Here is a 16,034-nt window from a genome sequence, read left to right as displayed (position 1 = left end):
GAGATCTTTGTCCACTTTTTTTTAGCACAACCACTGAACTTTTTAAAAAGACATAGACTGGTGCTTTCCTTACACTCAGGTCAAGAAAGATTCCACACAAACCATTCGTGTGTTCCTTACTAGTGCTCTACAACGTATGGAGCCCAGTGACGTGATGAACCAAAGGGCCTGGTGGAGGTCTCTGGTTGGTTTTGGTGTCATCAGTGACCTGTATTTAATGCACAGTTCCTTAACATGCGAAATGGTGCTGTAGGGCAAGGCTGGAATAGGTGCTGGGCCTTTGTGGGAGAGGGGAGAGGTGACCGATAGCTTAGCTGAAGAAACAGGTATTGAAAGTTGCGAAGACCAAACTACAACGTTACCACAATCTGCAGTGTCATGGCTGTGTTCCGGGGCTGCAGTATGACTCCATCGTCCATGGGATTCTTGGTCTCTGCTACTCCGTGGTTCATTGCAATTCACTGGTCTGTTGGAAGCCAGTCAATCTCACTCTAGAATGTTCCAGAATAAATTTACTACCACAATGCAGGTCTAGTAGAAAAATCCAACACATTGCTAAAAACGGTGCTCTAGTTGAGGCAAGTATGTCGTATAATTGAGGGTCATGGCTGATCCCAGACTGCACATATATTACAACAAATATATATAGATATATATGGTTACTGTAATTCACAATTTTTTTCTATTATCTATTGGATTGTACTGCTGCCGCAAAGACAAATTCCATGGCCAGTGTGGACTGGCTGGGCTGGAAGTCCTACATCTATGCAGTATTACACCATAGCTCTAATTCTGTTGAACAAGTTGTTGATAATTGTTGAGTGATGACTCTCTGAGGAAGCTGAGCATGACGTACACTGTAGATTCACCGACCTGCTCTCAGTTTAATATGCTTCCCGCTCTCTGTGTCCCCGCAGAGCCCTTGTGTACTGAAGCCCTGCTGCCCTGTGGACCCATTCTTGGTGCCGCCATGGCTTTAGAGTCAGAGCAGAAAGTAAGCAAGCTGACTTTTGGATTCCAGCGCAGTTCAACGTCAGATGATGATTCCGGCTGTGTTTTGGAAGAATATGCATGGGTTCCCCCAGGTCTGAAGCCGGAACAGGTGAGCATGTCCTCGCATGCACTGAGCTCGATTTCTACCTAACTGTGTGGAAGGGTATGAAAAAGAGTGCCTTCAGCTAAATGTAATAAAGGAAATGCTCTTCCTTTCCAACAATATTATCTTCTTAAACCATTCATCGTTCAGCCCCCCCCTTCCTTATTAAGAATCAACCTTACTCACCACATACACTCAGTCGTCATTAGGTACCTCCTGTACCTAATAAAATGGCCGCTGTGTGTATATTTGTAGTTTTCTACTGCTCTAGCCCATCCACTTCAAGTTTCAACATGTTGTGTGTTCAGAGATGCTTCTCAGCACACCACTGTTGTAATGCAAGGTTATTTGAGTTACATTGCCTTCCTATCAGCTTGGACCAGTTTGGCCTTTCTCCTTGACCACTTCAATTAAGAAGACATTATTGCCCACAAAATTGCCACTAACTGGATGTTTTATTTTTTGTTTTTCACACCATCCTCTGTAAACTCTAGAAATTGTTGTGCTTGAAATCAGATCAGCAGTTTCTGAGATACGCAAACCACCCCATCTGGCACCAACAATCATTCCACGGTCAAAACCACTTAGATCACATTTCTTCCCCATTCTGATGTTTGGTCTGAATGAAAACTGAACCTCTTGACCATGTCTACATGCTTTTATGCTGCTACATGATTGGCTGATTAGATATTTGCATTAACAAGCAGGTGTACCTAATAAAGTGGCCACTGAGTGTATATTTACACGTTTTAGGAATTTGCTGGGATTTGTTGGTCAGGGTGTGACATGCAACGTTCAACAATGATGAAAAATAATGATATTAAAAAATTTAAGGTTAAAGTACATATATGGAATAAAATGTGTATCCAGCACGTGTTTACCGTGTACACAGCATTATGAAAAGTGGTTTATGGTATTTACACTGCAGTGACGGGGTTAATAGATAAGGGTGTTGGGGTGACTAACTAGAATGGTTGTTCAAATTAACTTCCTGGGGGAAGAAACTTTTAAGATGATGAAAGTTTTTGGGTTTTTTAAATTTATTTATTGAGATGCAGCGCAAAATAGCCCTTCCAGCCCTTCAGGCTACACCCCGATTTAACCCTTGCCTAATCACGGGACGGTTTACACTACCCAATTAACCTACCAACCGATACGTTTTTGGACTGTGGGAGGAAACCGGAGCACCCGGAGGAAACTCACACGGTCGTGGGAAGAACATACAGGCAGCAGCAGGAACTGAACCCGGGTCACCTGTACTGTAAAGCGTTGAGCTAACCACTGTGCCAACGGTGTTGTGATAGCCTTATAGTGCTTTCCAGACGGGAGCTTTTGCAAAAGGCAGTTTGCAGGATGGGTAGTGTGGGCAGTGATTTTTTTTCCTGCCTGCTTTCTTTGTCCTGGATACAAACAAGACCTCTAGTGATGATAGACGCCAGCTATTGATCTTTTCTGTATACTTTGAGAGGATGCTGCCCCAAACCAGACAGTAATGGCTGAAGTGAGGGTGCTCTCTATGATGGCAGTGTAGAATTACACTGTGCAGAACATGTGCAGCTCAGTGCTGCCCTCCTTCTAGAGAATCAAGCCTGGTTCCTCCCCCACCCTCTGTTGTCATCGTGCATTGTCTTATGAGAGGTATTTATTTCCCATACACAAAGCATTATGTGTGCAGAGGTGCTTTGCATATCAATGGAGAGTACTAACATTGTATCACAAGAGATAACTCAGCAATTCAATGGTTTCAAGTCTTTATTCATCAGATATATGGCATCGTAATCATCATTAACGTTTTAAAAGACATGCTGCATTTCTTACAGCTTGATCAGTTAGCATAGTTAACTTTGATCAACCCGATGTCACTGTTTTAGCAAACAGGAAAACATCGAGAAAATTACTTTGATATAATTCTGCCCCTTACTTCGATAATTCGATACTGGCAAAGGCCCAAGAAAAGAATCTTCCAAAATCACCACTTTGATTCCAACCTTTAACTCACTATCTACTTATTCCATGAAGTAACGAAGGGTTGGCTGTCGTCCCTCTTGACTCAACTGAGTGAACGTATAATGATGAAGCATGTTGGATATTAAGGTGAAAATGAAGGCTCTACCAAGGACATCTTCCCCCACTACATAATAAAAAAAACTAGGTTTCCCTTAATCTTTGTGGCACCAATGAGTTCTGTTAAAGGTAATGTTTCAGGAGAATATTATTGTGAAAAGACAGGGTGTTGAAACTCACTGGAACGTTTCACGTGCAGTTAAATTTAGCTGCGAGTAATTTATTGTCCAATAATCAGGCATCAGCTTTGAAGAGCGAGGCACTGTTGAAGTTTTGATGTATTGTACAGGTGCACCTAATGAAGTCTTCTGCTTCTGAAAACGAGGATGGTCGCTTTGCGAGAGATCGCTTTCCTAATTGGCAGGGTCTGAATAACATCCCTTCCTAAAACAGTAATAAGTGTCTCAGAGGCCTTGTCATTTAGGGGAGCAACAAGCTGCAGTTAATAAAGTGTTTGAAGGGAGATGGAATTTTTGTCGTAGAAATGTAATCCTATAAAACCCTAAACACATAACCGAGATTGATATATGGCTGGCCGTGAAAGCACTTACCCAATTTAAGCAGGCTTCTTTTACAAATCTTAATCAAACACTGATAAGGCCCATGGATGAGTGGTTTAGACTCCTAGATTGGGCACGTGTTTGCAGAAGTTTAACCTGAGGAGTCAACAATGGAGGTAGCTGTTTTTCAGAAGGTTTGTTAGTTTTAAGGGTGTTTTAGATTAGCAGGGCTCTCCAGCTGACTCGGAGGTGAAGATGTGAATAGTCATTGTTACTACGTCATAGGTGATCCCAGGACTGTTTGCTCTGCTGAGTCTCAACCAGCTGTTCAAGGTTTCAGCTGCAGCTCAGTCGCCAGTCTTGGAGCACCTTTGCAGTCGAGACTAAATTCTAATTTATCTGATTCATGCACCGCAGAAAGAACTGTTTACGAATGATTTTATCCCTGAAAGGATAAAGATTCTCAAAGCTTAAAAGTAAGTCAATTGACTCAACTACTCGAAGCCACTGAGCAAATTATATTTTTTTAAAAAGATGGTAGTTATTTTTCAAATGTTTAATGTGCTGAGTTGGGTTTTCAAATATGTGTGTGTTTGCGCACCCGCATATCTCCATGTTCTCAGATGTATACAGTTTAACACGGAGAAGGTAAAGAAAATTTAGTCATAGAATACTCCAGCATAGAAACAGGCCCTTCAGTCCATCTAGTCTGTGCTGAACTATTATTCTACCTAGTTTTATCGACCTGCACCCCTCCATACTCCTCCATACCCCTCCCATCCATGTCCCTATCCAAATTTCTCCTAAATGCTGCAGTTGAACCCACCTCCACCACTTCTGCTGGCAGCTCTTTCCACACTCTCACGACAGTCTGCATGAAGAAGTTCCCCCTCTGTTCCCCCCTAAACATTTCACCTTAAATATTTCTGGAGAAGTATTTAAAAACTGATGCATTGCAATTGGAGCATGTTATTTATGGTTTGAAACTTTATTAAAAATAATTACTTGCCACTTTCTTTCTCATTGCTGGCAGATCTGCCTAAACCAATTCTGTAACAGATCCTCCTCCATTTCCGCTAATGGCCAATCTCTCTGTGGTATCCTTCTGGTCCAGTCTCCCCTCTTCCTCTTGGCCCAAACATCTAACTGCAATTGATTTGCTCTCTGTCAAGTTAGTAGAATATTTAAGGAACTAAACTTTGGGACTGCAGCCAAGGACAATAAACTAACCATTATAGCACACTCATTTATTGAAAATCCAGCTTTGTGAATTAATGGTTTCCAAGGCTCATCCCTCCGCACGGTGTTCTGAATTTCTGCCAGAAAACTCCCCATTTCTTCAGTTCGGGCCTCTTGGTTGTCCTGCATTTCATTTACCTTGTTTTTCCGGGGTGTGGCATCAGTTAGCCTGGACCCTATGTTCCTGGAACTCATTCCTAAACACCCCCATTCCTCCAACTGACTGTGTCTGTGTCACGCTGTTCTCAGCCTGCCTGTCTGTGAGTGGGTGTGGATGTGTCTCCCTCACCCTCACCTCATTCTCTCTTCCCTGTGTGTATGTGTTCATAGGCACGTGACACAAGGTTCTGCAGATGTCGGAGATCTTGAGCAACACAACAAAATGCTGGAGGAACTCAGCAAGGCAGGCAGCATCTATGGAGGTCCTATTCTGGCCTCTGTGCTCTTCCTTTCCAGACCTGATGAAGGGTCTTGTCCCAAAATGTTGACTGTTATTTCCCTCCATAATGTTCCTCAGCATTTTCTCTCCCCCTCCCCCTCTCTCTCCCCCAACTCTCTCTCACCCTCTTCCTCTTCCCCCCTCTCTCCCCCTCTCCCCCTCTCTTCCCCCCTCTCTTCCCCCTCTCCCCCTCTCTCTCCCCTTCTCTCTCTTCCCTTCTCTCTCCCCCTCTCTCTCCCCCCTCTTCTTTCTCCCCCCCTTCTCTCTCCCCCCTTCTCTCTCCCCCCTTCTCTCTCCCCCCTTCTCTCTCCCCCCTTCTCTCTCCCCCTTCTCTCTCCCCCTTTCTCTCTCCCCCCTCTTCCCTCTCCCCCTCTTCTCCCTCTCTTCCCCCTCCCCTCCCCCTCTCTTCTCCCTCTCTCCCCTCCCCTTCCCCCTCCCCCTCCCCTTCCCCTCCCTTCCCCTTCCCCCTCTCCTCTTTTCTCTCTCCCCTCTCCCCCCTCTCCCCACTCTCTCTCCCCCCTCACTTTCCCCCCCTCTCTCCCCCCTCACTTTCCCCCCCTCACTCTCCCTCTCTTCCCTCACCCCTCCCTGTCTCCCTCTCCCCCTTTCCCCCATGCAGGCTCAGGAAGCCTCATAGAACGTTCTCTATTATAATTGTAGACCGTTCTTGATGGAAGCTTAGGCCCTTTGTCTCATACAGGAACGTTATTAAAACTGTGTGTGTCTGTTCAAGTGCTTCAAAACTATTGTCTACTACAAACTGAGATGTAAGAAAAGTAAATAAGAGTGAGGAACCCGGCGAATTGCAGGCGAGGTTTCTCCTGGACAGCTGGGGCAGGTTTTGGTCTGTATTTAAGGAAGGATGTGTTTGTGGTGAAGGGAAGCCTCACTGGGTCATTTCGGGGTGCAGGGCTGACACAGGAACAGAAGGTGAGCAGGTTGGGACCATACTCACTGGAGTTAGAAGAATGAGGGGTATTTTTATTGAAGCCTATAACGTTCTGAGCTGACACAAGAGATTCTGCAGATCTTGAGCAACACACACGCAATGCTGGAGGAACTCAGCTGGGCAGGCAGCATCTATGGAGTCAATGTTTTGGGCTGAGACTGGAAAAGGAAGAGGGCTGAATTCAGAATAAAAAGGTGGAGGAATGGGATGCGTATAAGTTGGTAAGTGATAGGTGAGTCCAGGTGTGGGAGAAAGTGGGTGGGTGGGGGTGCTGATAGGACTTCACAGGGTGCAAGTTGAGAAGATGGTCCCTTCATAGCAACATTAAGAATTAGATGGGGAAGGATGGTTTTGTCTTGGAGGGCGGTGAATCTTTAGAAGTCTCAGCTGTGGAGAGTTATGGAAGTAGAGTCAGAGACTGACAGACATTCAAACCAAAGACACTGAAGGAGTTTGGGGACAGAGGGAAAGGGGATGAGGCCAAGTTTGGAGCAGCCTTGACCTCTTTGAATGCAAAGCTGGCTCGGGAGTCTGAGGGCCTGTTTTTTTCCCACATTAGCTCCTGCCTTTTGTTCATGGACGTCCCGCACTTTAATTTGGCAGCTGTGTCTGTAATTCAAAGAAGCCCGGAAATCCCTCATCAGACCATCGCCACTCAGGACAAAACTCAATGTCTTCATCACACTTACGTTGTCCACTAGAAAAGCCAAAACAAAAGTTTAAAGTAAATTTTTTGTCAAAGTACATATTGGTCACCTGGGATTAATTTTCTTACAGACAGACTCAACAAATCCATAATAGAATAATAACTATACTGGTATCAAAGAAAGACCGCACCAATTCGGGTGTTTCCAACAACAACAGTCAAAAACTGTTGATGTTGGAAATCTGAAGTGAGAAAGAAGGCTTGCTGACTACTCCCTGCAGTTTCTGATTTATTACCTTTTGTCTAACACAGGCAAGTTACTAACATTGTGTCTCTTTGTTCAAATGTTCCAAAATAATTGTCTGCTATAAACTGAGCCATATAAAGAAGTAAATAAGAGTGAGTTTTCTGGGTAAGTGGGGCCTCATCACTTCATAATCTCTGTGTGAGATTACTCAAAATTACAGCTATGGCGGATAGTACAGGGGTGTCCAGGGGTAACATGGATTTCCGTTTTACAAAGAGAGAGGAAATAATCATGGTACTCTCAGTGTGTTGAGATTAATTTCCTCCACTATCCCCCTCATCCCAAAAATGCCCTGCTGACTTCAGATCCTGTGTAGGAGGGCTCTACTTGATTTTTCTGCACCATGAAGAGGTGTGTAACTACCAAACCCTACTTTATGGCCAGCCTCTCATTTGACCTACAAATAATTATTTTCAATTACTCACCAGATGCTGAACTGTAATCAATTAGGGGCTACTCGGTCAGCAAACCTGATGTCTAGTAAAATGATGGCTGGAGCCCAAGGCTGGAGGGAATTTTCTCAGTCACATGTCAGAGCACACATGGAAGTAATGAAGTCGTCCCGCCCGCCTGTGGAAGAGCAGGCAAATGTGAAGCTTTATTTTTTTTAAAAAGCCTGCTGAATCAGCGTGGAGCTGGGGATATGGTAGCGGGTCCACCTCTGGTGGATGTCTTCCAAGGCAGCTGGCCACCTCGTCAGCAATTGTTGACAAGGTGCGGACAGGCCCTTTGGAGAGGCAGGCCAAGGTAGGAACCATATTAAACACACCCAGTCTACGATGTCGCTTCACACTGCATTCCTGGTTTGGTAGCCATCTGCTGGGTCACACCTGAAGCCTTGATGTTCTGCAGGCTTCAGTGATCTCCGGGGCTCATTACAGTCAGAGGAGCATAAATCCTGTCGGGCTGGTGCTCAGTGTACTGTCTCTCCAAGTCCCATAAACTGCCGGTCCCTGGGCTTCCTTTTGTTGTGTTAATTGGAAGTTGCCTTCTGCAAGCTCCTCTGGTGTCTGACATACAGGCCCCGGGAAGGTGACGGAACCTGTCGATCAGAGCACTTAGTGACCGGGACATTTTGGGGTTGGGCTGACAACTGGCGTTTGCTCACCCTTTCTTGCTTCCCCCCACCGCAGGTTCAGCTGTACTTTTCCTGCCTCCCGGAGGATAAAATCCCCTACGTGAACAGCCCTGGAGAGAAGCACAGGATCAAGCAGCTTCTGTACCAGCTACCGCCCCATGATAATGAGGTAAGGAAAGTCATTAGGCTGCACTGGTGCACGCTGGGAGCTTGGTATTTATGGGTCCATTAGCGAAAGGACATAACCTCCTGCTGCTGGCCCTGTCTGTGTGGCTGCCCAGGCTTGTGACCCCGTCGTAGGAACAGTGCACACTGCCTTAAGCTGACAATTAGCGTGGCCTGTTTACACGGCGTTGTTTAATGGCACTAGCGTTTGTTAGTGAGCCCCTGACTTCAATTTGTGGCCAGCCTCACTGGGCACCGGCTGCCTCGAAACCATTGTCATGTGGCTGAAGTTCCAAACATTACTCAGGAGGGGGTGTGGTTGTGGGTGGGTGGGGGGGGGAGAGTGAAACAGTGATCTCTGTAGAAATGTGATTCTGTCACTTGAAGAAGGCATTGTCCCCGTGTACTTGTCTCTCGAGCGGAGGGCTCCTTCCCTGATAAGCAAGCCACAGCTCGTAACTTCATCCCGTCCACCTTCCACAATGACAAAGGAGCCTCTTTGTGAAGGGAACTGCACTCACAGGCTGGGAGATGGGGTTGTAAAGTGCTACGGACAATTATCAGAGAGTGCTGGGTACAGGCAAAGCCCTGCCCACCAGTGAGCAATCTGCAAGGAGCACTGCCACAAGAAAGCAGCATCCATACCATTCCTAAATGGACTTTGAGCCCATGAACACCACCTCACTTTTTAATATATATTATTTTTGTTTTTCAACTTTTTAAATCTATTTTATATACATCCATATATACTTACTATAATTGATTTACTTTTTTTTCTTTCTATACTATCATGTATTTCATTGTACCACTGCTGCTAAGTTAACGAATTTCACAACGCACGTCGGTGATAATAAACCTGATTCTCATTCCATTGTCAAGAACCCCCACCGTTTGGACCATGCTCTCTTCTCACTACCGTCACTGGGCAGGAAGTACAGGAGTCTTAGGTTGCACACCAGCAGCTTCAGGAGCAGTTATTGACCCTATAACAATCAGGCTCCCGAACTGCCATGGATAACTTCATGCACCACTACTCCGACCGGAGTCCACAACCTGTAGACTCACTTTCTAGGACTCTTTACAACTATTTTTTTTCAGTATTATTTTTTATTTGAAGTTTGTCTTCTTTTGCACATTGGTTGTTTGTCAGTCTTTATGTGTAGTGTTTGGTAAAATTCTTTTCTATTTCTTTATTCCTGTAAATCCTTTCAAGAAAACAACCTCAAGAAAATATATAGTAATAAATACATACTTTGACAATAATTTTATCTGAACTTTGAATTTTGATTTTAAAGTTCTTCTTTAGACACTTGAATGTCTTTTGGTCAGGTACTTAAGGCTCATTTTTAAATCCATCTCTCGTCTCACTGCCTGAAGTTCGCAAGCTGAAGTGCATGTCTCTGCTCGTCTGCCTCTTATCAGGAACTACAAGTAAGCTAATGTCACGGCAGAGATTTTCCATTCAATCCCGTTTAGAATTCCAAGGTAGCCACGTGACCTGAGATGCCCTCTGTGTGACAGAAAATTAGCGCTGTATATAAAACTGTAAACATTGCCACAACGTGTCCTTTATTTACTCACTGGTAAATGTATACAGGTTGTCTCAGAGAGAAGAGGTGAGATTTCCCCACTGTTAGCACTGTGGGAAGGTTCTTTCATCCTGGGCTCCTACTTCATGAAAGGACTATTTCATTGGAAGTTGTGGTTAGTGGAAAGCGTCTCTGCCAGTTCCTAGGCGCTTCATAGCACACAGCAAACAGGGGATGAGGTTCAAGGAGGAGCAACACCTCAGACTTCTGGTAACCACTACCCAATGTTTCCTGGCACTCTCCTTTCTCCCCTCATTCTAGTGGTCCTCTCAACACTTCTCCTCACCCACCCTGTCATCTCCCTCTGGCTCTTCACCTCCTTACCGTAACTCTATGGCCCACTGTCAGATTCCTCCTCTTTCAGCTCTTTATCTCTCCCTCCCAAATTCTCCCTTCATAACTCCTTTATCTCTATTTCCCTCCTCTCCCTTCATACCTCCTTTATCTCTTCCTCCCAGCTTCTCACTTCATACCCCCTTTATCTCTTCCTCCCAGCTTCTCACTTCATACCCACCCCCACCACCCACTTCCCCCTCACCTGGTCTCACCCATCATCTGCCAGCCAGTACTCCTGCCCCTCCCCCAACTTCTTATTTCAGCTTCTGCCCCCTTTCCTCTCCCATCCTGATGAATGGTCTCAGCCCGAAACCTTGTTTATTCCCCTCCATTGATGCTGCCCGACTTGCCAAGATCCCCTGGCATTTTGTGTGTGTTTTGCTCAAGACTTGCAGCATCTGCATAATCTCTTGTGTATTTTGACTCTAAAGCATGAATTCTAGGAATTCTAGCAAAAAAATCATTGGCTATTCCCTCCCTGCCTACCCATCCCCGCTGCAATTGAATTTGGATTTCTCTTTCCTCTGCTGATGGCTGGGATATTAATAAGGCCACCCTGCACCATCCCTCTTGTGGGGGTCTGACTTTGGGCAAGGTCGGGAACTGTCGTCAGGGGCCTTATCTTGTCAGAGGTCAGGGTTGGGATCCCTGCCTGAGCACGCGTTCCACACAGCATGGGGCGTGCAGGCCTCAGCGCTGGCCCAGTGAAGTGCAGATAGTTTTGGGGGACTAAACTTGGAATTGTGGTCCAGCATCTCATTCCTGCACGCCCCCCCTCCCCAGCCTGTCACAAAGCGATAGGACAGGGTGAGAAGATCTGCTGGTTGTGTGGGCAAAGCTGAATATTAGGCTAGCATCTGGAGAGAGGAATTAAGGATTAGGCTGTCAAAGTTACTGCTGACTGATTTTTGGCATTGAGATGGTGCCCGCAGTGGCCAGTGATCTTTATAAAAGTTAATTGAAGGGAGAGGTTAGCTTGGGGTTTGGATGGGTCAGATTTGCAGTGTTTCCCCTGTCTGGTGCCATCATATAACAACCATGACTTTCGGTTTGGATAAAACTAATCTGCAGTGCTTGGATCGGATAGTGTTTAGATGGGACTGATCTGCAGTTTTAGCCAGGCTATCCTAAGCTCCGCTGTTGCAAGTTCCCAGAGAGCTCGACTGATGGTCTTTAATGGAAGCTATCCCAAACAGCAAGAATCACCGGTGACGCAGCTCAACACACAAGACTAGCCTCACCTCCATCAACTGTTTCTGCACTTCTCGCTGCTTCAGTAAAGCAGCCAACATAGTCAAAGACCCCATTCACCCCGAACATTCCCTCTTCTCCCTTCTCACATTGGGTAGAAGATACAAAATCCTAACAGCAGGTATTGCAGCTTCAGGACACCTTTTAACTTGTTGTTACTAATCAGTTCCCCAGCACCATAAGATGGACTCGACTTCACAGTCGACCTTGTTGTGGCCGTGCTCCTTATTGTCTGCTGCACTGCTCATTCTCTGTAACTGTAGCACTCTATTCCAAATTCCGCTACTGCTCTTCCCTTGTACGAACTCAATGTACTTCATTAATGAAATAATAAACACAAGCAATTCTGCAGATTCTGGAACTCCAGGGTAACACACACAAAATGCTGGAAGAACCCAGCAGGGTCCTGACTAATGGTCTTGGCCTAAAATGTCATCTGTTTATTCCTCTCCGCAGATGCTGCCTGACGTGTGGCGTATCTTCAGCATTTTGTGTGTTGTAATGAAATTATCTGTATGAATGGCATGCAAAGCACAGTTTTTCACTGTATCTTGATAATTTACCAATTTTCCAATGTTTAATTTGCCCTGCCATTCTTGGAACCAGTGTGATGATGAACCAGCATAATGAAGGGTCTCTGCCCGAAATATCAATTGTTCATTTCCCACTAACTGATGCTGCCTAACCTGCTGAGCTCCTTCAGAGATCTGTGTGTGTTGCTGATGAATCTTCTGCAGTCCTCAAACTGCAAGAATATCCTTCCTCAGACAGGACATCCTTGCAGGAGATTCCTCAGACCTGTTCCAGTGAATGGCAGGGGTTTTTTTTAGCACCAGGAGGGATGGAGTAGACGAGGGGTGTGTACAGGCAACTACAATTCCAGGATTGGAGAGGTAGATGTAGGGAGCGTGTTACTTTCTGGGGACTTGGCCTCAGAGTTATGAGGAGACGGGTTTTGTTTGAGATGAGGAGAAATGTCTTCGCCCGGTTGGTGGTGAACTGGTGAAGTTAACTTCCCTGGAGACCATGGGAGCTCAGCCAGTGAGTTCATTCAAAACACAGATAGATAGATCTTTGGAGATTAAGGGAATCAAGCAATGTGGGGATACTACAGGAAAGTGGTGAGGTAGACCAGCCCTTGAGGAACAGTACAGTAGACTTGAAAGGCCAAATGGCTTCCTTCTGCCTTAACTTGTTATCACACAACCCTGTATTTGCCTGTTAAACTTCCTCTGCACTCTACATAATGCACCAGCATCCTTCCTTAAATAAGGAGACTGGATTGTCCCTGGAAGGTACTTGGCAATTGAATGCCCCACAATCAGAGCATGAAGAGGGATGGCATACTAGGAGGGTCAGGAGCCGGGGAGATGGCACAACATGATTTGCACAACGCATGCAGTCACACACAAAAAAATAGTCCAAGTCCCTGAATTCATGAATGTTGAAGCAGTCTGCAGTCAAACACAATATAACTTGTCTTCCATTGAGCGAGCGAACACCGGAGAGCAGCACGAACGCCAGCCTGGATGCCACACGTCCTTCAGCACTGACTCTCCTGGATGACTGCAAACAGGCTACACCATGGTTGAGGCCTAGTCCTCGCTACAACGAGGCCACCCAGCTCCCTCGCCATCTGTTTTTTCCAATAAACCAGAGACTTGCAGTATTCCACATTACCAATGTCCAACAGGGTCTTGTGATCACAGGAAAAGCAACTAAGACAATCACTCTCTGTCAGACTGCACAACATGAGCGTTTGACGGCATTGGGCCTGGACTCACTGAAGTTTAGAAGAATGAGGAGGGATCTCATTGGTTCTTCCAGTAAGATAGAGGCACGTTCGGACACTTCTGTGGGGCCAACCAAAGGCATTATTGTGGTTTTGAAATGTATTTTCTATGATTGCAAGACCCTGCTGGATGTTAAGAAGTTAAAGTACTGAAGTAGTGCCCCATCAGCGAGTTGCTCGTTGGCAGAGAAACTGAAGGAGCTGGACTCTGTGCAAGCCACGCTGCACGCAACAGAGAGGCGTCGGCTGCACGAAGGCGGTCTGCAGTCTAACAGCAAGTGATTGTCTTAGTTACTTTTCTTGTGATCACCAGACCCTGCTGGCCATTGTGGAATACTGCAAGTCTCTGGTTTATGGGAAAAACAGATGGCAGATGAGCTGGGTGGCCTCGTTGCAGCAAGGACTAGGCCCCAAGCCGTGGTGTAGCCCATTTGCAGTCATACAGGAGAGTCGGTGCCGAAGGATGTGTGGCATCCAGGCTGGCGTCAGTGCTGCCCTCCAGTGTTCGCTCGACAGAAGACAAGCTGTATTGTGTTTGACTGCAGACTGCTGCAACATTCATGGACTAAGGGACTTAGACTTCTTTTGTGTGTGCTGTATGTTTCCTGCTGTCTTATGTTATATGTGCCTTGTGTTTGACTGTGTTTTGCACATTGGCTCCAGAATAACACTGTTTTGTTTGGTTGTATTCATGGGTGTTCATGTATGGTTGAATGGCAACTAAAGTTGAACTTGAAATCTACCAGCTATTGTAAGGCCTAGATTGAGTGGATGCGGTGAGGATGTTTCCAATAGTGAGAGAGTTCACAGCCTCAGATTAGAAGGATGTTCCTATAGAACAGATGAAGAGGAGTTTCTTTCACCTGAGGGTGGTGAATCTGTGGAATTCATTGCTACAGGTGGCTAGGAAGGCCAAGTCATTCAAGGTGGAGGTTGATAGGTTCTTGATTAGTAAGGGTGTCAAAGGCCACAGAATGGGGAAGAGGGGTTGAAATCAGCGGTGTTCAAATGGTGGAGCAGATTTGATGGGCCGAATGGCCGGGTCCTACCCCTATGTCTTATGGTCTTCTAGTCTAACATCTAGGCTTCAGATTTGGAAGACACAGGGGCCAGTCATAACTTCCAAAATGGTGATGATACAGTTCCCCACACACTTGACACTACGTGTTGGAGTTAAGTGCTTTGAATCTTTTAAATGGGTTCAAGGTGGATGGGGAGAACCAATGAAATGTTCCTTGTGTTTTTCAGATGCGTTACTGCCAGTCACTGAGTGAGGAGGAAAAGAAAGAGCTGCAGCTGTTCAGCGTCCAGAGGAAGAAAGAGGCTTTGGGCCGAGGAGCCATTAGGCAGCTGCCCAGGTCACTGATGCACGTGGTTTGTGAGCAGGTAGCAGTCAGCAATATCTCAAGCTTCGCGCCCGCTTCCTTCGTCGAGGTCATTGAGTCACGTTAGATGAGAATGCCACCAACACAGCTGGTTGCCAGGAGCCAATGAGCTGTTGTCCTAAGTTCCAGGGTCCATTCAGCCCAGCTCACTCATCATGTCTCCATGAGGTCCTTCCTCTCCATGACCCATTATGGCACATTTGCTGCCTCTGGTTCATCAGAGCCACTTTTCCTGAGCAGTAGACAAGATCAAGGAGAACATTTACCTCAGATTACTGCAGAGTCATGGAGCACTATAGCACAGAAACTGGCCCTTTGGCCCATCTAGTCTCAACTGGTCCACTTTTATGCCTAGTCCCATTTTACCCACACCCGGACAACGGCATTCCAAACCCCTCCCACTCATGTACCTGTACAAACTCTTCTCATCCATATGGAGTCATAAAGCACTGCAGCACAGAAGCAGGCCCTTCAGCCCATCTAGCCCATGCTATCCTGGTCTGCCTAGTCGCATCTGCCTGCAATTGGATCATGACCCTTCATATCTGTCTCATCCATGTGGAGTTATAGAGCAGTTCGGCACAGAAACAAGTCCTTCAGCCCATCTAGCCTATGCCAAAAATTTATACTGCCTAGTCCCATTGACCCACACCTGGACCATAGCCCTCCCATCCATACACTTACCCGAACTTCCCTTAAATATAACAATTTAACCCGCATCTACGACTTTTGCTGGCAGCTTGTTCCACACTTGCACCAACCGCTGAGTGAAGAAGTTCCCCTTAAATATTTCACCTGGATGGGAAGAACATGGGCCAAGTGTTGGCAGATGGGACTAGCTTGGATGGGAGTCTTGTTCGGCATGGATCAGTTGGGCTGAAGGGCCTAGTTCTTTCTGTGCTGTGTGAGCCTATGGCCGTATCTGTTGAGTACTCCCAGAATGGGTGCACTCATTCCATATTGTCCATTCAATGCCCCCGACTCGCTGGGACAACAAGTGAGAAGATCAGAGAAGGTTGTTGCTGCTGGTTCAGGGATTTGGGATGGAAGCAAGCTTCCACAGACCCAGCCAAGGCCCGGCCAAATGAGGCAGCTTTTGTGGCTCCAGCACCTCTGAGTGCCAGGGAACAGCCCAAACCATTTATACCTCCTTAATGCTGCTGATTAAAGAATCGGAATTGGTCCCCAAACCTAGGTC

At 46.1% G+C, this 16,034-nt stretch overlaps 1 protein-coding gene across 13 annotated transcripts in view; it reads left to right on the top strand.

Moving 5' to 3' along the window:
- Positions 1 to 16,034, top strand: part of prickle1b (prickle homolog 1b) — a 183,937-nt gene that overhangs the window by 157,776 nt on the left and 10,127 nt on the right. For 11 of the 13 annotated variants that reach the window (XM_072268114.1, XM_072268113.1, XM_072268110.1 and 8 more), the window contains 3 exons: positions 918 to 1,102; positions 8,374 to 8,487; positions 14,700 to 14,837. In XM_072268114.1, the coding sequence (XP_072124215.1) occupies positions 971 to 1,102; positions 8,374 to 8,487; positions 14,700 to 14,837 (384 nt within the window). In that variant the 5' untranslated portion in view covers positions 918 to 970. The remainder of the gene's footprint in view (positions 1 to 917; positions 1,103 to 8,373; positions 8,488 to 14,699; positions 14,838 to 16,034) is intronic. The other 2 variants (XM_072268120.1, XM_072268121.1) reach the window with 1 other exon arrangement.

The sequence above is a fragment of the Mobula birostris genome, chromosome 9 (assembly GCF_030028105.1).
Source record: "Mobula birostris isolate sMobBir1 chromosome 9, sMobBir1.hap1, whole genome shotgun sequence".
Lineage (NCBI taxonomy): Eukaryota > Metazoa > Chordata > Chondrichthyes > Myliobatiformes > Myliobatidae > Mobula > Mobula birostris.
Note: the sequence above shows the minus strand (reverse complement) of the source record. Positions and strands in the feature narration are given on the sequence as shown.